Source organism: Onychostoma macrolepis, chromosome 15 (genome assembly GCF_012432095.1).
Source record: "Onychostoma macrolepis isolate SWU-2019 chromosome 15, ASM1243209v1, whole genome shotgun sequence".
Taxonomy (NCBI): Eukaryota; Metazoa; Chordata; class Actinopteri; order Cypriniformes; family Cyprinidae; genus Onychostoma; species Onychostoma macrolepis.
This window is the reverse complement of record NC_081169.1, coordinates 11,337,369-11,359,359: the sequence shown is the minus strand read 5'-3', so window position 1 is coordinate 11,359,359 and position 21,991 is coordinate 11,337,369. Positions and strand designations below refer to the sequence as shown.

Sequence of the window (21,991 nt, the reverse complement as noted above, 5' to 3'; positions counted from 1 at the left end):
TCTTTCCTTTCTCCATCTCTCTCTAGAGAATTGCAACAGCTGCGCTCTTAAGAAACAGTTTGGCCATGTGGGCCAGGAACGTCAACTTAATCCTACACGCAAGGCCGTCTGCTCCACACACCTGTTCTACTCTGTTTACAGGCCGCTCCTGTATACGAGAAATCGAAATAACCCCAGGGACCCCGAATGCTAAATATAGCCCTGCGGCACCTGAATGGTGGGGACCCACAGTGTATCACAGAGCACTGACATCCGAATGCCAAAATCAGACCCACCCTGCTTTCATCAAACTGAACTCCATGCCATCTGCATCACGCTGGAGCTCTGCTGACTCAGAGCTTGCAGGGGCATCTTGGCAACTCATTCACACCCAACCCTCCTGATAGAAGTGAAGAACCAGCTGATCTGACGTGCAGGTTGTGGGTGGCCGAGGGCCCAAAAGAGGGTCCGGGTATTGATTTATCATTAGACGGGGCAGGAATCAAGGCCGGGTCACTGTCGCCCCCACACAAAGCCAGACCCAAAACACTCCAGCTCTGGGTTGCAGACCAGGGCTGTCGCCAAAACCACAGTTCCCCAAACAATTGTGTCATTATAATGGACTCCAAGTGAAAGCAAAGTAATTATGTTAAAAAAGGAAAAGAATGAATTGTGGGTACAAATTATACCGCTTAGCTTGCGTGCCGCATCTGATGTGTTTTATTGTAAAAATTCACACGGTCATTGAGAATTCATTCCGATGATTCATCATTGTTAAATTCACAGGAATAGGGATGGCGACTTCAAGCTTGTGTGCAAAAAACACACAAACTCAAAGCAGCTCATTGGCCAGTGGTTTTATAGTTTTAGAGGTTTGGGTAAATGTCTCCCTTTTCTGTGAAAATGCCAAGGACTAATAGGGCTTTGCTTTAATTTCTGAATCAGTAATGCCATTTCAGACTGGATCGATAAAATTCAGAGGTTTTACCACTTATAATAGGGGAAAGATTAGCTTCTGTTTTTATGTTTTACCACAGGAAATAAACAAGCAGGAAAAAATGGCACCCCACAAATCAAAATAGAAGGAATGTGCTAAGTGCTATCATGTCAGTGTGTGACACATATTTTTGTCATCTCTGTAGCGTTTGACAACGCTTCATTTCACTCCAGAAGAAAAGGGGCTCTGTGAAGGGTGTTTCCAGCCCTCTCTATAATTACAATCTACAAAAATAAGCCATTTCAATAGAAGTTTCTAAATCACTTTCCTATAATTCCAGCCTTCTTTTCAATAGAGAATTTTTGGAAAGTCAGTTAATCACTTTAAGGCACTTCCTTGTATAAATAAATGCATAAATAAATAGATAAATAAATGTGTTTATCTATGTTTTGTTATTGTCAACACTTTTTGTGCTTAAAACCATGCAAACCTAGGAAAAAATAAATGCATGCATGAATGAATGAATGAATGAATGAAAATTTATGAAAATTTTATGACCCAGCAACTATAGGGTTCAGGACGATTCTAATGATTTACAAAATGATTTGCCTCAAGGAATTCACACCTATAAAATTATATGGTGTACAAACTGTCCACAAATATATACTCACCCATAATGTCCACAGTTGTGGATGCTTGCATGTTTCCAAGTTGGAAGGTGACAACTTTACAAGTGTAGGTCCCAATGTCTGCAAACCCCACGCCCTGCAGGACAATGGATACGTCATGCACTGAGGGTTTGATGAAGTGCACACGATTGCTGTACTCGTCAGCTACGGAGATCCCGTATTCGGGGTTGAAGACAGCCAAAGTTACAGTGCCGGATGGCAGACGGCGTTCCCAGGAACTCTGGGTCAGACTGAGGTTTGTGCTGACCTCCACCCTGCAGGTCAAAGTAACGTTTTTCCCCAGCACTGCAGTCACCTGCTCAGGAACCACAACCTTGTTGGCCCACACACCTGGAGAGATACAGATCATCAGGAAGAATGATTTAGGAAATAGATTAACAGTAGCCAAAATTTCCATTCAACACTTAAAAGGGGGGGGTTGGGGTGTTGGAGCAAAGCAACAGAAGAACCATTTTTGGTTTCTCAAAGAACCTTTCAGTGAACAGTCCTTAAAAGAACCATTTTTTCTTAGTATGAAGAACATTTTAATAATCTAAAGAACCCTTTTCCACTATAAAGAACTGTTTGTGGAATGGAAAGTTTCCATGAATTAAAAGGTCCTTCATGGAACCATCAATTTTACTGAAGGATGTTTTTCCATGATAAAGAATGTTTTATGTAATGAAAAGTTTCTTCATGGAACCATCAATGCCAGTAGATAACCTTTATTATTAAGAGTGAATTGTTTGTTTTTTGGTTTAGCACATCAAATTGTTTATGAAGTGAAGTGATGTGTGGCCAAGTATGATGATGACCCATACTCGGAATTTGTGCTCTGCATTTAACCCATCCAAGTGCACACACACCATGAACACACACCCAGAGCAATGGGCAGCAAATGCTGCGGCGCCCAGGGAGCAGTTGGGGGTTTGGTGCCTTGCTCAAGGGTCTCACCTCAGTCATGGTATTGAGCGCTTTTCACTCGACCTTCGGGTTACAAGTCCAACTCTCTATCCATTAGGCCACGACTGCCCCCATATGATATACCTGAGGGAAATGCTACTTATCTATAAATTGTTGCCATTGTCAACAGAATCTGTTGAAAGTCGATACTTCAAATGTTGTGCAAAAAGTAAATTGTAAAACATTTTTGAATGACTCAGCAAATTCAAGACTAAATGTTCAAATACTGCAGGAACATCTCACAGAAAAGCTCTGTGAATCAGTTTAAAACGCTATACGCTCAACCAGTTCCATCTGTCTAATCTTGCTGACATCACTTCCATCAGGTGAAACCTTGAAAGGTCATAACTGAAGTACAGTAGTGGGAGATCTCGTACAGCAGATAATGAGGGCTTGTGTTTTCCCCAGCCTTAATTACGCCCCATGCGGGAGGCCTTCCTTCTCTACTGCAGCAGGCTGTGAGTGCTGTGCCACACAGCCCGTGCTTCACATCTATAATGAGCACCATACAGACCCCCGTGTCACACTGCGGGACGCTCCGACTGTCCTCTCCGCTAACCGTCTGAGCACTGTGCCTAATAAAAGCCGCTGGAACAAGATGAAAAACACCAACGGCCAATTTAGGAGTTTTTACTGTTTAACAGGCCTCTTTAATCTGTGCCTGTGCCCTTTGCATGTTTATTTGAACACACTGGAGTTATTTGCTGATTCATGTAAACATGATATTCTGGTGAGCTGGCAGTTACAATTACAATGGAAGAGATTGATTAAAAAAAGGTGTTGGGAAGAGAAGAGAAGCAGATCAGACAGGGCCCATAAGGGGTTCCATCAAAGACACCATAATCATAATCAAGAATTTTGTAAGCTTTAAAGCTATCAATATGTTAGTGTACTTCTAAATATTGGCAAAATTCACATTTTTCTTTTTCTTCTGGGAAAACCGGGCAAAAGATATCGATGATTCATACTGCATTACACAGTTTTTGTCTAATTGCTGTAAATACCTCTACATGCTTCTACAAAAAAACCTTATCTATATATACACACTATTGCTCAAAAGTTGTGTGGTTGATAAGAATTTATAATTTTTGCTCACAAAGGCTGGATTTATTTGATCACAAACAGTAATACTGTGATATATTATTACAACTTAGAATAACCTTTTTCTATTTTAATATATTTTAAAACGCAATTTTATTCCTCTAACGGTAAAGCTGAATTTTCAGCATTATTAGACCAGTCTTCAGTGTCACATGATCCTTCAGAAATCATTTTAATATGCTGATTGCTGCTCAAGCATTGTTTCATTGTATCAATGTTGAAAACGGTTGTGCTGATTTTTGAAAACTTTTTTGAAATTTTACTGTAAAACTGTAAAATATTTTTGAAGATTCTTTGATGAATAGAAAGTTCAAAAGCATTCACTTGAAATATAACTTTTTTGTAACAATGTAAAAGTCTTTACTATCACTTTTAATCAATTTAATGCATCCTTGCTGAATAAAAGTATTTATTCTTTAAAAAAACTCTTACCGACCCTAAACTTTTTAAAGTGAGTATATACATTAATGCAATTAGTACCTGTTTTTGTTATGAAAAAATATCATAAAGGCCTAATTTACATAAATTCCTCAGTAAAAAAAAGTTGATATTTATTCATTTTTGAAATGGTTGAACTTTTGATGCTGTGTTACTGACGTACTTCTTGTTTGTTTCCTGTAAACAGTGCTTTACAGAGAGTTTCAACACTTTCATTCCATGTGCGTTCCTAGTATCATTGCATGGATAGAAAGCAAAATTCACTAGGCTTGTGGAAAGATCGGAAAATATCACAAAAGTTGATATTTTGAAGAATTTTTTGTTCATAAAGTGAAAGCCAGTGGGGTCCAAAACAACACTGTATCTTTTGTTTTCCACAGAAGAAAGTCATACAGGTTTGGAACAACAAGAGGATGAGTAAATGATGACCCAATCTTAATTTTTGGGCTATGCCTTTAACAGTCAATCTCGGTTGGTAAACAACAACACACTGCAGCTTAGCCTCATGCAAGAAATCACGGTGTTCTGAAAGCAAAACAAAAGAACACATTTCCGTGAAGATCACTGGAAAACACAGAAAAATTATAGGTTACAGAATGGGAGCTGTGCAAAACATATTCTGAGAGAAACACCGAGCAGTGAAAATAAAATCTCCTCAGTCATTAAAGCCCACAAATTGCTGCATTTCAGATGGAAAAATTGTTAATCGAGACACTAAGCTTTCCTCTCTTTAAAAAGAAGTTAGCGCAGTTAATGCTGTTTTTACAAATGACTGTGCTAAGAAGTATTCCTACCATCAAAACAGTCACAAGGTAAAACCCATACTATTTAAAATACATAGACTGGGTATACGAGACCATATCATAAAAAGTGGGTCTATGGAGGCACTAAATAGTGGCTGATATTTTGAAACCTTGGCAGCTGCATACTAGTGGTAAACCTCTGCTATTATATCATGCCTGTATGGGTGCAGGCTCTCCCTCTGCCTGTTCCCCTGCCCACCCTGTAATTGCAAGAATACCACCACACACACACACAAAGACGGAGAGAGGGAGGGTGTGTGTGTGTGAGAGAGAGAGAGGCTACACTGCAATCTGGCTGACTGCTTGAATATCAAATTTGCTGAGACCAGAGGATCACCCATTTCAATTCACACTGAGATCGTTAAAGAGACATTTACGTCAATCAGCAAACTGAGCTTAGGGTGCACCAGTTTACCTGTAAGACTCAATTTTTGCTGTTGTGTTAAATGGATAGATCACCCAAAAATGAAAATTATTTCATCATTTACTCACCCTTATTTCATTCATAATCTGTTCGAATTCTACAGCAACATATGCATATTCAAAAATAACAAGTTATTTAGGAAGCTATGGTTAAGTGCATTTCTTTGCATCCGTTCAAACAGGACATGCCTTGTGTTAAAAACGCTGAATGCAACAATGGAGAAGAATGCAAGGGTCTCGAAATGTGTTTAGAAATTTTCAATGTGTCAGTCTTAGAAATGCAATGCTCATGACGTAAGTCGCTGAAAAAAACAGCAAAGCGAGAGGAAACAGACAAAAAACGTTGTTTGTGTATAAAGACCAACATTTCAAAAATAGCACAGGCTCAATGCAAGAACACACAGGCCACTGGCAAACAGATATTCCACAAATAAACACAAAACTATCACAGTAACTTTCTTGAAATGTACTGTTGGATTTAAAGCACCATCGCTAAAAATAAATAAATAATGATAATAACACTCTAAATAAAATAGTCAAAAATAAGGTAGTGATTCTAGGGGTCCAGAGAAAATTGTCTGGGGTGCAGGATGTCTAATCTAAATTAAATTTCTAATTAAATTCAGTGTTTATTGTTTTCATTGAATAACATACAGTTCTTGACCAAAATTAATTAATTAATTGGTTTAATTAATTTAATATAACTTACATTTCTGTTAAAAAAAAAAAGAATCTGAGGTTTGAATATTGTTTTGGACAATGGGGGGACCTTTGAGTCAAAAAGTTTGAGAACCACTGCAAAGGAACAAATGAAGATACCCATTGACAAATATTAATGAAGAGGAAATATATAGAATACAATATCATTGTCCTATTCCACGCTACAAGATTTCTAGCTATTTAAATGTCAAACCCTTTTTTAGACCAAAACTTTTTTTCAACCGAAACTGAGGCTGTTCAGTCAGGAACCCTCTGTTTTACCTAGAGTTATAATGACTAGTTGTGATGAATGCAGCTTAAAATTGTGCTTAACTATCAACAAAACTTAAGACCAGGCAAACTTCAGATGTGGTCGGACGTTTGATGTCAGGCTGCCACATCAAAACCCAGGTGAGCGCAAAGGGATTTAGAGTTCTTAGGATGCAAAGCAACATAATTTTTACTCTTGGTCCCCCTTTTTGCTTCAATGACTGCAGTAATTGAGTTGCATGAATGTGTACATCCTGATGATCACGATTTCAAGCACTAACCTAATATAGTTTTATTACTTTATCATTGGAAATCTAGGGTCAATTGGCATTTCATATGCAAGGGTTTGGCCTGTTATTTATACTTTATGTTCATGGTTGCCCTGTGCATGTTTGTTGTGTTTAGGGCAGAACAACACGCAGTCTGTGCTGTCTCCACTTCACTGCAGTCTGAGCTGTGGGAGCAGCTGTCACCTGTCTACCAGCCAACCCACCACTGACCTCGCAACCCTGCCCTGTCACGTACACACATACATTCTACAAACACATCCAACGGTGCTCATCAGGGAGGATAACGAACACACACTGACAAAAATATCGGTCTCCAGTCGGCTGTGAAAACAACTCCAAAAACCTATACGCACCACCGTGATGAAATTTGTGGTATGCTACACAGTCCGGACATCCACAAATGGTACATGTTCCATCTTGGCCTGTCTAGAATCTCAGAAAAAGAATGAAGATCTGAATTTTGCTACACCTTGATTAAACCAGAATTAAAGGAATATGGAATAGGCTCTATCGACAGTAGAAAAGGGAACTCTCTTCTGAAGCTTCTGGTTCCTTAATAACAATTATTTTAGTACTTTTAAGGAATACAGCATTTGGATTACCAAATTATGAGATTACGACATTTAAAATAAATATTTCAAAAGGTGCTAAGACTTAATAAGAATTAATGAAACATAATATCGCGCCCTAACTACATGTCAAAAAATAATCCCAAAACAAAAATATTCCTATATATATATATATATATATATATATATATATATATGTGACCCTGGACCACAAAACCAGTCTTAAAAGTCGCTGGGGTATATTTGTAGCAATAGCCAAAAATACACTGTATGGGTCAAAATTATACATTTTTCTTTTGTGCCAAAAATCATTAGGATATTAAGTAAAGATCATGTTCCATGAAGATATTTTGTAAATTTTGTACCGTAAATATATCAAAACTTCATTTTTGATTAGTAATATGCATTGCTAAGTACTTCATTTGGACGACTTTAAAGGCGATTTTCTCAATATTTAGATTTTTTTGCTCCCTCAGATTCCAGATTTTCAAATAGTTGTATCTCAGCCAAATATTGTCTGATCCTAATAAACCATACATCAATGGAAAGCTTATTTTCAGCTTTCAGATGATCTATAAATCTCAATTTCGAAAAATTGACACTTAAAACTGGTTTTGTGGTCCAGGGTCACACACACACATATATATATATATATATATATATATATATATATAGTTTTTAGTTTAATTTAGTTTATTTTAGTTTAGTAATTTAGTTTAGTAAATCAAAGTTTTGTAATTTTGTTGTGTAGTTTTTGTAAAGTTTTAGTTTTAGTTTATTTCAAATAATTAATTTCCAAAATTTTAATTTTAGCAAAACTAAACAATACCAATAATAACCCTGTTTATCAGTTCTCAAAAAAAAAATAAATCTTAATCAACAGTTAAGTAATAATTCAGAAAAATTTACCAGAAAACAATTATAAAAAATTATTACAAAAAACAAAACAAAAAAAAAAACAAAAAAATAAATTAAATAAAAAAATGAATTTAAATTCATGTGTTAATAAGTTTACGTAAGTATGTTATGGGAAAAAAATGAACATACTAATACAGTTTGACATAAATCAAACATGACTATTTAACAAGTTATTATGTAATTTGTGCGGAAACATGATTTAAAAACAAAAAAAGCATGAAGGTTCACCCTTAGTAAGCACTAAGCAGATAGTAATAAAACTTACAAATTCATACAAATTAGTCACAGATTCTCCAAAAAAGAACAACAGTTACAAATTTCCAAGAGAGTGTGTTAGTTTAATACTGCTGTGCTGTGTATTCGCCAAATAGATCGCTGCCATTTTTATTTGTTCTTCCAAACTGAGCATTGCATTGAAATGATTTTCAGGCCACAGATGCTGTCACAGTTAGCAGTTAAGCCGAATGTAACCCCAAATATTCCTTTAACATAGTTCTTTAATAATGTCTATAGATATCTTGCTCTTTCAGTAGAGATGAACAGATGGCCTCAGACTCAGATACCTGAATCAAGTCCAGATAGACAAATTTGTGTTCATTGCATTTGTTGTAAACGTGTAAAATGACAGAAAAATGAAACATGAACAAAGTCTTTGATCTGTCATTTAAGTTATTAAAAGGCAACGGATACAATTACCATTGTTCCCTCACAAGCATGCGAACTTTGCTTAAGGATATCGTAATCTTAAGGGTTCTATCATTACCTCAATCCAGGCCTGGCTTAACAATACATAAAACTTCAAAAAGCATGTAGGCCTGGCGAAAGTCATCTAAGGGCCAGCCCAACTCTGCCAATCAGATTTTAAAGACTCAATAGGAAATGAGAGGTATAGTGTGACTGCATTAAATAAAAAAAAGAAAATTGGCAAAGGTAATGAGGAACAAATCGAAAGGTCACTACACGGAACGGCAAGGATGAGTGAGAACAAGAAGGAAACGAGGGGAAACAAATCAGAAATGAATTAATGAAAGAGATATGCTCGGTCTTTGAAGCCTTCCTTGTGTTTGTTTTTCTCTCTCCTGACATCACTAACTGCTACAAGCTGTTCATGGGGTCCAACAGTATATTCGAGCTCTCCACTATGCATTCCACTCCTCGTCTCACGCGCCAAATGCCCCAGCGTGAACTGAGATCCGAACCTGACCTCACTCTCTTGTGAAACATCTTAACTTCATTTCGGTGTGGGAAGACTTGTCCCAGAGCCCCTGGTCTTTTTGTCAGGTCACTGGGAGGGGAAAACCGGCTGATGCATCCCCTACTTTCAGATTTTTAAAAAAAAGCAGGAAACATATGAGACCAAACTCTTCTTTTGCACGCAACAGCTCACTCAGATTAGAGTTGTTTTTAAGACCACGGTGATGTGGCAGGACAAGACCAATGAGAACATTTTAAATGAATGCTTTGTTAAAAGTCATAATGGCAGTGGAGAGGTGATGAACGTCACCAGAAGTGCACTATAAAAGATATAAGAAGCTTTATGAGAAATAAGACTGAGGTAGGGTGAGGTGACGAAAAAATCTTGTTAAAACTCACCCATAGTTCACCCATAATTTTGTCATTATTTACTTATCCATTTCATTCCAGTCCTGTATTACTTTCTTTCTGTAGAACACAAAATAAGAACAATTGAAAGATGTTCACACTTGTCTTTTCCATACAATAAAAATTAATGTGGATCCAGAAAAGCAAGACTTTTAGTGAATAACTGCTTAAATTTTAATCTGTTCCTCAAAAAAATAAATAAATAAAAAAAACCGCTAAAGGAGTATACTTCGTTTTTGTACGCGTACGCTAGCATATTCGTACAGTCGAACGCGTAGAAATTCGAAGTGTAGCTATACTCCATTTGAAGTTGTGCGCGAACGCGAGCGGTCGACACATGTGCTCTAGAGAGCTTCATCCATGTTCAGTGTCTGCTCTATTTTTCCCCGTTAAGTCATGACTGATATCAAATATTTTTGAACTCTTTTAAACCAAAGCTGAGCTGTCTCATACCCTCTAGGGGTGTAACGATTCATTGATATGAATAGATACATCGATACGATGTCTGACGATACGATGCATTGATGCTATGCGTAAAATATCGATATCTGTAGTATAAATAGGCACCTAGGCCTATATTTTGGCACTGTCCACATTTTCACATAATGTCCGTCTATGCATTACCACCACCGCGTGCATTCTCATTCAAACTCACGTATCAGGACTCGATATAAGGACTGACCGAAGGCACAAGGCGAGCGTAAAAGACGCTCTGGATTGTTGGCGGAACAGTCGAGCGCCGTGTGAGAAGTTTTCTGCGCACACATACAGACAGCCGCATCTACACTGCGCAAATACTAAATTGAGCTCTCTTCCGCTTTTGTTGTGCATGGATGAATAAATACAGACAAAATTACATTAAAACGCGCGTTTTGGCGAATATCCTAGTAGACACAGTCGGTTAGGCATATGTCTTAACATACAAGTTGAGAACAGTTGAGAAAGAAAATGTGTAGTAGTATATTGGATCCATGCATTCGTTCTTAAAGTGAAAGCAAACTAATAATAAATCTAAATGCTGCCAAATAATAGGCCTACACGTGCTCACTGCTCCTGACTAAATAACCTTTGTAACATCAAAAATTATTAATCTATATTTAATTTATACAGTGAAGACTATGCCGTTATTTTACATTTGATTATTACATAGCGTACCTGAAAATTTATTTTAGACTGAGCTGAAAAACCTGAAAAGCATTGTTTATTGAACTTGTGTCTTTGTTCTATTGTATTTATTTTCTGCTATTGCTTGTTATTTGGTTATATGTAGAAAAGTTTTTTAGCACTGAGCCCATAGTAGCAGCCAGAATTGTTTTTCCAATTGTTTTCTTTTTTATTTAAAAAAAGTGTATAGGCCTATTTTATTTATTTATTTTTTTCTTCTTTCTTTTTTTGTGAATGTCCCAATTGAGGTACAGGATGTGAAAATTTCAGATAAATGTTCATGTTATATAGGCCTATTTTGGTTACATTTGTGAGTCAATAAAAATAGGTATATAATATATATCAATCGATATAATCCTGTATCGAATCGAATCGTAATCGTATCATAGCATTATTTTGAGGTATCGGCAAATATCGTATCGCTGGGTATGAGAATAGATATCGTATCGTATCATAACTTTGTTTTAAGTGTCAACAAAGTTATGGAAGGCCGTCACGCGTTCCGTTTGAAGACTTTTGGCCCCGACGGCCTTCCATACAAAGTACCCGCGGTTACAAAAATCGGGTGGTGAGCGTACAGTATGCGCGTACTGTTCTGATGACGCAATTCGCGTCACGCGCACTGTACGCTGTCCCTCGCGTACGCATAAAAAGTGAAGTATACTTTGGGCTTAAGTAGACATCAATTATAGTATTGGATTAAATAAAAATAAAATAAAACAATGGACTACTTTTATGATGCTTTCCTTGCATTGAAACCTGAACATCATGTTTGTTGTACAAATGAAAAACATACAGATCAGTGCTGTTATTGTTAGCAAAAAATAAAATTATTAAAATTAACTTAACTTTTTTGTTAACTAAGCTGAAATAAATTGCTGAAACAAAATGTGGAAATATGGCCTTGGTAACTAACTGAAATAGATTAAGTAGAAGTAGTTAAAATACTAAAACTAAAACTGAAATAAAAGTAAATAAATAAATAATAATAAAATAAATAAATAAATTGACTAAAACTTAAAAATGGACAAATATTAATTTTAGTTTAACTCTGCCTTTAAATCTCAGCTATTTTATCCATCCATCAAAGGGTGATGTGAGAAAAACCAACAAGTAAACAATGAAGTCTGACCACTAATGTGCATGACAAGAAACAAAGAAATAATTGTGGTTAAACAACTTTGATTCCAGACTAAAGCTGTTAAATACAGATTGACTAACAGAGAGATACAGCATTGTTTCAGTTTGCCGTCAGTCTTCATTAGATGAGAGCTTGAGTGAGAGGACAGTGTGACTTCAACTGAATTGCCTCACCTTTGGTCACAATGCCAATAGTGTAATAATGAATGTCAGAGGCTAAAGAGACGTGACATGCAACAGCTGTACATACCATGGTAATTAGCTATGCTGTTTTGTAGCCATGTGCTATGGTCATTGAATTTAGGGAGAGGAACCATTCTGCTAGAGGGTCTTACCAAACCAACTACTCATGCCAAAAGAGGAAGGGAAAATAAAGTTATCATAGTTCATGACACCTAATAGGACCTGATTGCTGGGCCTACAGACACTACTGTGCAGAATAGAGACAATATGCTCAAGGCTTGTACAAATGTTGAATGCATTAAGAATGATTATATTGGTTTCCAAAAGGAAATCATAAATATTTAAATATCTTTGTGGTTGGATGCCCCAAAGAAAACTCTCTGTCCTAAGAATCAATCTATGTGGGAGTAAAACCACAGACTGAAAAAAAGGGCATTGCTTAAACTGGCTTTGCTCAAAAACAAAATGTTGTCACGCTGTGAAACAAGAATAACTTTATTCCACTAAACCATTAATGCGCTATGAAGCTATAGCCAAGTTAGTCTTCTGGTATTAATGAGACGAGTACACATGAACACATCCACAATGGTGGAGAATGTATGGGTTGGGGGTTTGATAATGAAAGAGGTAGTCCGAGCTGGTGTGATTAAATGGAATCGGGGACAAATTTGTATATCCACATATTCTAAACAAGGTAAGGATGTAGAGTTATATTCAAGCTAGTTTAAAGTATGAAGAATTTAGTCAACGCAGCGGGAATTTAAATACAATAATATAGTGGAAACTAACTATATTGATTTTATCTATACATGCATTTTTTGTGCTGCAGATAAAGAACAATAATAAAGCGTACCAGAAAATATCAGTTTATAGGAGTTTATAGGACGACGGCACTGACTGTTACCCAAAATCCTATTCTCCTTAAGCTATTTTCTGTTAAAGGGATAGTTTACCCAAAAATGAAATTATAAGTGCAGACAATCTATCTCTCAAATGGACACTCTATCTATAATCTCAATTAGGAGTGTCAATGGTCCATTTGAGAGATAGGTGGCGGTAATGCACTTATAAGTCTGTGATCCGCCGTAAAGCAAGAAGAAGATGCGTCACGTGCCGGCTGATGTGAACGCGCTCAGGACAGTTGGACATTGCGGTGAATCAGAGGTAAAAAATGATATAAATACTGTTCAGTTTCTTGCATAGACCGATCGTTTCGTGTCTTTAGACTTCAATGTATCGTCACGAGCCGCAGGGTTTACTTTGGTTTTGTCTGTGTATGTTTTTTTGACTCTCAAAACCGTTGAGCCCATTGACTGCCATTAACCCTTTAACGCGTACGATCACACCGGTGTGATTAGAACGTTATAGATCAACTAACACGGTCATTATAAAAGTATTTAAACTACCAAATACATTTACTTGCAAATATTTCAGAATCAGATATTTCATAATATAGTGAGTATGTTTGTGAATATTAAAAATAAAAAAAGGAAAAACGAAATCTATGTGTCATACAGCGCTATTGTGGCTGCGGTGTGTCACATGACAAGCATGACGTGTCACCATGGAAACAATAAGGCTATACATTCTAAAATAACGGTCACCTGAAAAAACTCACGCCGGGGGCTCAGCTAGAAATTGGCATCGGACGATGTCTACAGTGAAATATCGCGATGGACGATGACATTGCGGGGTGTGGGTGGTTGGGTTTAGGGAGTTGTGCCCGAAGCGTGAATCTGTATTCAGAAAGGCAGGAAAACAATATCACATGGCATGGTCTATCGGCCCAACCCTAGTTTGTGTTCTACCGAAGAAACAAAGTCACCTACATCTTGGATGACCTGGGGGTAAGCAGATAAACATCAAATGTTCATTTTTGGGTGAACTATCCCTTTAATGTACGAGACTTCCGATTCATTAGCTATTAGCAAAGTGCAGGAAATGCTACAGACTAGTGAGTTCATGATTACTGTTTTTATACAGCTAAAATAACTTGAAGCGGGTAGATGTACAGCAATATATGGTATACTTGTGATAAAATACCAAGATAAAGCAAAAAAACGTAATTCACACCCTTTGCACTTAATTTTACATTAGCGCTAAAATGCTTTTTATTTGTGTTGGAGAGTGAACAAGAGAAATATATATTAAATTTCTCAACACACCTGTTTTAATCCAAACAAAACCACATTGTAATTATTATTTTGAACCCAAAAAGAAAAACTTCACAGAAATAATCTATTTAATACATAGACCTACAGTTCTGATTTAGCAAATCAATGTTTTAAGGCCACCTGACTTGTGTTTATTGATATTTGGTTACATATGTTAATCATATTCTTATTAGTCATAAAACATCTGAAAGCTGATATATTTACTTCCTTGGAAACAATGAAACAATTCTTTGTGTGCCAAGAAAACCTCCAACTTAATTCAAATAAAACACAAACATTCTGACAGGTCTCCTCCCTCACTCAGGCTCCCTGAACATTCCCTTCTTCCTGAGGAACGCTTCCTCTCGCTCTCTATTGCAAGTCTTTTTTTAACCTATCACATCTGATTAAAGACCAGCACTTAAAGGAAAAAAGGAATCAATAATGTTAGCGCTAAAGATGTCAGACACTGCCGCCCCATCACACCAAAATCAAGACCCAAACAATGAAGACTTTACTGAGACTCATTTGTCTGCAGTAAGCACAAGCAACACTCCACTTGTCATTTTGACTTCTTGACATCTTTTGAAACAAAACAAAGAATGCTTTCCATAAGATGCCATTAACATTATGAGAGGGGGTCAAAGGCAAACAATGCAAGGGTAAATTACTTATTAGTGGTGGAAAATTCTTCCATGCCTGTGTTATTCATCCTTGTGTGTGAATGAACAGTGGGTAATTTAGGAGCTGGGTAACAGAGGTTAGAAAAAGGGCCACCGCTCTAAAAAAAGAATGCTTCTATGTTGTGTGCTGGTGACACTTTAAATTCTCGCACATGGAGTAACAAGGTTTTGTGTGCGTGTGGACAGTTGTCCCATTTAGCTTTCACGTGGTGGCTGAAACTGTAGTAGTTCCAATATGAAAAAGTAACTATCGAAAAAATAAATTGTTTGTCATATCTGATTTGCATATTGATACTGAACTGAAGTGCAGTCAAAATCATGGAACTACTTTACAGCTGTGCAGATAGCTTTCATGTGGCAGCTGAAACTGTAGTAGTTTCAATATTAAAAAGTATGTGTCAAAAAAAAAAAAATTATAAATTGTTTGTCATATCTGATTTGCATTTTAATATTGAACTGAAGTGCAGTCAAAATCATGGAACTATTTCATAGCTGTTCAGAAAATGAATCAAGACTTTGGAACATTTGTCAACCAATCAATCAAGAATTCTATGAACTTCATGCCATAAAAACTACTAGTACAGAGAATAACTGAAAAAAGAATAACTTTTCTTCAGACTTTATCCTTCAGAAATCATTCTAATATGCTGATTTGCTGCTAAATAATAATATTTTTTCAAGATTCTTTGGTGAATAGACATTTCAATGGAACATAATTTATTTTAAATAAAAATCTTTTGTAATATCATGTCTTTACTGTCACTTTTGGTCAATTTAATCAATCCTTGCTTAATAAGAGTATTAATTTCTTTCAAAAATAAAAATCCTACAAACCCCAAACATTTAAACATTAGTGTTAGTACATGTATATCTATTTTTTTTCACTTATGAATGTTTTTGGTGACTCTGAGTCTGAACGGAGTAAAGTTAACACAGAAACCATAGTTCAGCTCAAGTACAATTGCTCTCATTCTAAATAATGTCGGAGACTCTAATTTAGCACCTTCCTGACCCATAAGACTTCCTTTTGCAGTTTCTAAAGAGCCACTATTCTCTTGCTGTGAGTCAAGAATTTCCTCAGAGTACCACATTGTTCTGAAAAATGATCCTAATTTGAAATCCAAGCTGGAAAGTCATTTTAAATGCACTACATTAAGCATTATTCCTCTGAACACCTGATTAAAATGTGAGTTTCAAAACAAGGTGACTAAGGTATGGAATGTGAGCTGTTAATGAGGCTTCTCAGAACAGCACGCTATCTGAACACACAAGGGCTGGGTTTTTGACTTCCTTCCCAAACTCACTGAGAACTGTTTTCTTTCCCTTCTGAGTCTTAGTGTTCATGCATACACTAACAGGAAGCAGAGCTCAGTTGAAGAACTTAGGTCTATTCAAACAAAAGAAGTGTGAAAATATGCTTGCATTATTTAGATCAGCACACACAATGGTTCAGTTTGCGCAACAACAAAAATGTCAAAACCCTCTATATGTCCTCCAAAAAAAAAAAAAGACTGAAACAAGTCTGCTAGGAAGTGCCAAAATCAAAGGATGTGATGTTGTTCCTCAAGGCTTTCAGAGGATTGAAATGTTGCCAACAAAGACACAGGACACTCAAGATGTCACAAAGGGAAGGACACACAAACAAGACTGACTTAAAGAGCAAAGTAATGCAGCAGTTTGGTCAACATAAAACACAATAGACTTAGTTTACTTTCTCTGCAAACTCTCCTTTTCTTCTTCACCCTTTCCACAAATGGCAGACCAGAACACTAATCGGTATTGATAACCAATACCACCCAGCTTGAGTACTTTGTCCTTAAGTTTGCTTGCATGTCAAATTCCATCGATTTAATACCTTCCCCACCTGTGTGACCATTGGCTATAAAGTCAACAAGCAACATTAGCACAGGTGGGAAAGATTATACTGCAAGTGTCAGTTTACATTTGATATAGATGATGAAGCTACAGATAAAAACAACAACAACACACTGATAATGTAAAAAACAAAATATATTTTTTAAAGTTGTACATTGAAAAATAAAATATTATTGGAGTATGTTGAACAAGAAAATAATATTTAAGTTTTACTACTTTACAATTTTACATTTCATTCCATTTGTTATTTGCCATTTCTGCGTAGAAACAAAGAAATATATAGAAATGAAAAAAAGGTTTACAAAAAAAAAAGCTATTTCAGTCTTTTAACTTTTTTAAACATTTAATTCAATGTGTTTTGCCTATTGTTCATTTGTAATTATTAGTGAAATATTTCTGAGAGAAATTGCTATAAATTGTTCTATCCAGGGAGAAGCTGGTCAATTACATGATGCTCATTTCCCAAATCTACATTAAAAATATATACATTTATGTGACTTCTTCAGTATGTGTCAGTCCTCTGTAGTGTGTGTCATGTGTTCCTGCCTCTTGTGTCCATATTTGTTCTTGTTCCTGTCCTTGTTAAGTGTGCTTATTAGTTAAGTCTTGTCCAGCTGTGTTTTAGTTATTATCAGTGATTGTCATGTGTATTTAGTTCCTGCCTGTTTAGTTAGTTTTTGTCTGGTCTACTCGTTATTCCCCGGTGTTCCTGTCTGTGTGAACCTTGCCTTGTCTTGCCCTGTCCTGATGTCACCATTAAAGACTATTATTTTGAAGTTACTCCTCGTCTCCGTGTTCCTCGTTCCTCCCTGCTGTGTGCACCGTGACAGAAGACCAGACCTAAACAGTAAGCGGCGCCCCTTCACCACGTTTTGTTTTCCGTTTTTTTTTTTAAGTCTTTTATTTTGGTTCCCTGTTTGTCCTGTCTGTCCCGCGGCATGGAAGTCGCCGCTCGTCCTTCCCACTCTAGCCAACGGAAAGGCGTGGGAGTTCGGCGGGATGGCCGCGAGTGCCGCGAGTCCGCCGGCCGCGAGCACCTCCAGTCTGCCGCCGTCCGCGGCTCTCTTCAGCCCGCTGTTCGCGGGGATTTCATCGCCGCCGTCCGCCGGCTGGGGCTCTCCCTAGTCCGCCGGCCGCCGCTCACCTAGCCCGCCTGGAGTGCATGGGACTAGCCCGCCTGGGGCATATGGCAAGCCCGCCTGGAGCGCATATGGCAAGCCCGCCGCCGCCGCTGACTCCAGTCCAGTACCGGGTCCCCGTGGAGCAAGTCCACATGTCACGGCCAGGAGTGCCGTTTTTAGTCTTGTCGTGCCCACAGGAACATTTTAATCGAACCTTGTCGTGTCGTGTCATGTCTTGTCCATGGAGACTGGTCGAGGGCAGGCGGCTCCTTTAGTCGTGGCCGTGGAGGCCATTCCAGCCGCCTGCCTCCCTGTCGTGGAAGTGGAGGCGGTTGCTGAGGGACCCTGTGAGGGCCCCTGACTCCTTGTCATGCCCAGAAGAAGCCTCAGCTTCCGAGCTAGCCCAGGAGGGCTTCCTGTTCCTCTGGGCTGTCCTGTCTGTGTGCCTGAGCTCCCAGCCCTGCCAGGGCCTCCGTCTGTCTGTTCCACTCTGGAGGTCCCCGTCCTGTGTCCCTGTCCATGTCTGTCCTGAGGGGCCTCCAGAGTGCCCCGGAACTGTTACGGCGCGGGTCGCGCCTTCCGAGAGGGGGGAGTAATGTCAGTCCTCTGTCGTGTGTGTGTCATGTGTTCCTGCCTCTTGTGTCCATATTTGTTCTTGTTCCTGTCCTTGTTAAGTGTGATTATTAGTTAAGTCTTGTCCAGCTGTGTTTTAGTTATTATCAGTGATTGTCATGTGTATTTAGTTCCTGCCTGTTTAGTTAGTTTTCTTCTGGTCTACTCGTTATTCCCCGGTGTTCCTGTCTGTGTGAACCTTGTCTTGCCCTGTCCTGATGTCACCATTAAAGACTATTATTTTGAAGTTACTCCTCGTCTCCGTGTTCCTCATTCCTCCCTGCTGTGTGCACCGTGACAGTATGCTTGTGGTTTTTTTTTTTTTTTTTTTTTTAATCATTTTTGTAAAAAAATTTTGGGAGCATAAATTAATGTCTGGGTGACACAACTGTCTTGATTTCATAATTAAGAAAACCTAATTTAAAGGAATAAATTCTTCAGGAAACCTTAAGTAGTTTAGCATTTCTATGTCCAGTAAAATTCATGTGGCACGACCAGACAGATACACATACAAGAAAAAAAAACTAGCCTATCATAAAATTTGAAAATTATATCATAGAAACCCTTTTTTGTCAAGTTCAAGAGTTTAAAAAACTTTTTATGACAAAGCCAGAAGGTTCGTTCAGGTTGTAAAATGTCATGAGTGCAACTCCCCCAAAGATGTAATGATACTTAAGAATTATTAATTTATGATATTTGAAAAATACCCTTTAAAGAGTACATTTTATTATTAAAAATATTAATCTATATTTTAATATTTAAAAACATGTGTTTTTAAGGTTTTTTTTTTTTTTTTTTAAGAATTCTCTTTATTGTTGACACTTATGACACTGGTGTCATTGACCCATATGACATTATCTCAAATGGTGGTAATACAGGACACATAATTTAGTCAAGTCTCTGAAGATTCACCCACCAAAGCCTATTCCTGTCAGAACTTAACCCAGTTCAACAGGAAATCCTTATAAGGCTGCTGAGTAATCATTACAAGTTCTACAATAAAGCTTCCCTGTCATACAAAACCATGGACTTGTGCTCTCATGGGGTAGCATGCGGTCATATTTACAATAGAAATAAAATGCAGCAAAACCACCTCGATGTCTCTGCAGGACCATAAGGACCCCACACCTTCCACGTCCCTGTGATTACCTCATACATCAACAGCTAAAGAGAACGCAGCCGAGGCCTCGTCAACATCACAGCACATGGACTGCGTTCCTGCCCGGTAGCCCTTGTTAAAAACTTCCACAGCAACTGACAATTACAAAGACAGCATGGAAGATCATTGCACATAAAATGCCCTCTTTGTTCCAATGCCCAGACAGAGGGGGCTCTCAGAGCAGTATGAACAGATGGATTTGATTCTGTAAGGAAACTAGAGGACGTTCAACACCAATCACATTGAGTGATGCACCGGAAAAGATCTAAATATGGTCAATGCAAGTATTGCACCGATCTGATGTTAATGTATAGGCATTGCAAGTGACAATACTGACTTTGGCCATGCAGTCATAATAATGGGAAATTAAATACATTAATTCAGTGACATGCTATGCATTCAATCAAGATAACTGGGTTAATGACAAACATTACTGAGCTTGACACGGAGTCATGAGGGTCTGCAGGGGTCCTCACTATGATATAATTTACCATTTTTTTGGAAAGTTTTATATTTAACTTTATATGAACCCAAAATATCAAAAATGATTTAAATGAGTTCAGAAAATAAAAACATGCTCATCACTGAAGAAGTAACTGTATAGGAGTTGCATTTTTTATTAATAATGTTTTTTTTTTTTAACACATGCAAAATTCTTATTGTACATATTAAAATATATTTTTAAAATATATAAAACAATCAAACTATTTTCAAGGTAAAAAGGCATTTTACAACCTGAATCTCAGGGTTATTATAGATAACTAAAACTTAAACCATAGAAACTGAAACAATAAAAAAAAGTATAAAAAGCAATAAAATATAAATATTAAATATATATAAAAAACATTTTTACTTATTTTATTTGATCTAGATGATAAGGCAAAATTTCTCAATTTTTATGTCATATAACTTTATGTCATATATTATTTTTAAAAGACCTGACCTATTAACCTTGACACACATTAAATTAAATTCAAATTCAAATATAAATGATAAACTACTCAATAAGTTTTAGTTTTTTCTCTCAAGAATTGTGTTCTTTTATTAATTTGTTTTCGTTATGTTATCAGGACAGTATCAATCTGACATTTTTTAAATTACTTTATGTTCCCAGACAATATCGAATTGAATTTAAATTCAGAAAATAAAGAGAGAAGTCATTGTATGTATGAATCTCAGTTTTAATGAAAAATTAGTAGATCTGGAAAAATGTTTCCAGTAAGGTTTTAGGTCACTGACCCAGTTCTTGCTGGAAGAAAACTACTAAAGTGAAACATCATACCTGCTACATTATCATATTCACCAACACCAAATTTGACTAGCTTGGTGTTCTGATGAAGCTGGTTGACCAGGGGAAGCCAGCTAATTAAGAAGCCTGTCAGGAAATCCATCATCATCCAAAACACAACACATGCCTGTGATCAGCCATCTTGGTCTTTTCAACAAAGTAAATGCACTCATAACAAGGAACAGCACTTTCCCAGGGCCGAAGGTTACTGCATTACATTGTTTAATGGAGAGCAGCCCAGTTACAGAGCCTCTGATTATCACATCTTCCAGGATGGAAGACATTCACAGCAAAATGCTTCTCTGCGGTCATGGCTATGCTCTCCGTATTGCCTCAGCTCACAAAGTCTAATAGTCATTTCCTGATGGACCTCCTTCAAAAGAAACTTTTAATATGATTGTCATATTTCTGCCTGCAGTTATGTAGGCTAAGTGAGATTAAAATGAAGTACAAAGACAGGCTGGATGATGCAGCACACATAATAAAGAGTCAGCCCGTCTAAATTGGCCTGTGAGCGTAAGCATGCATTCAGGATCACTATTGACATACACTGGCTTCTTCTATGCGCCATACAAAGCAGCCAAACCTAAGTATCTTTTCGAGAGGGAAGCCAACAAAAAACAATTAACCTAAATCACAGTCTGGCTGATCCATTCAGCATGCAGCAAGGAAATAACACAGGCTAACCTATATTTTTGTGACGCATTACCTGCATGATGGAGGAGCTGAGCTTGCATTGCTTTCACCTTGGTCTAATTTGTCCGGTCAGGGTGACACTTGCTGACTGTATTTCCATAACATAGATCTTTCTCAATCTATACAGCAGCAAGGCTATCACAGACACTCTGTCCTTACGTGACCCTGGATTAGCCTGTATGTCATTTGCCGATAGCGACCGCAGTGAATGGCCTGTCAACTAAATGTATACTTGAAATGACCCTATGCAATCAATT

The 21,991-nt window shown here is 37.4% G+C and overlaps 1 protein-coding gene across 3 annotated transcripts in view; it reads right to left on the bottom strand.

Moving 5' to 3' along the window:
• The window catches only part of nectin3a (nectin cell adhesion molecule 3a), a 37,537-nt gene that overhangs the window by 13,002 nt on the left and 2,544 nt on the right, over window positions 1-21,991 (bottom strand). The window contains exons 1-3 of one of the 3 annotated variants that reach the window (XM_058745159.1): window positions 10,316-10,385; window positions 9,652-9,720; window positions 1,588-1,935 (exon numbers count right to left, since the gene is read on the bottom strand). In XM_058745159.1, the coding sequence (XP_058601142.1) occupies window positions 1,588-1,935; window positions 9,652-9,655 (352 nt within the window). In that variant the 5' untranslated portion in view covers window positions 9,656-9,720; window positions 10,316-10,385. Of the gene's footprint in view, window positions 1-1,587; window positions 1,936-9,651; window positions 9,721-10,315; window positions 10,450-21,991 lie in introns of those variants that run through there. The other 2 variants (XM_058745158.1, XM_058745157.1) reach the window with 2 other exon arrangements.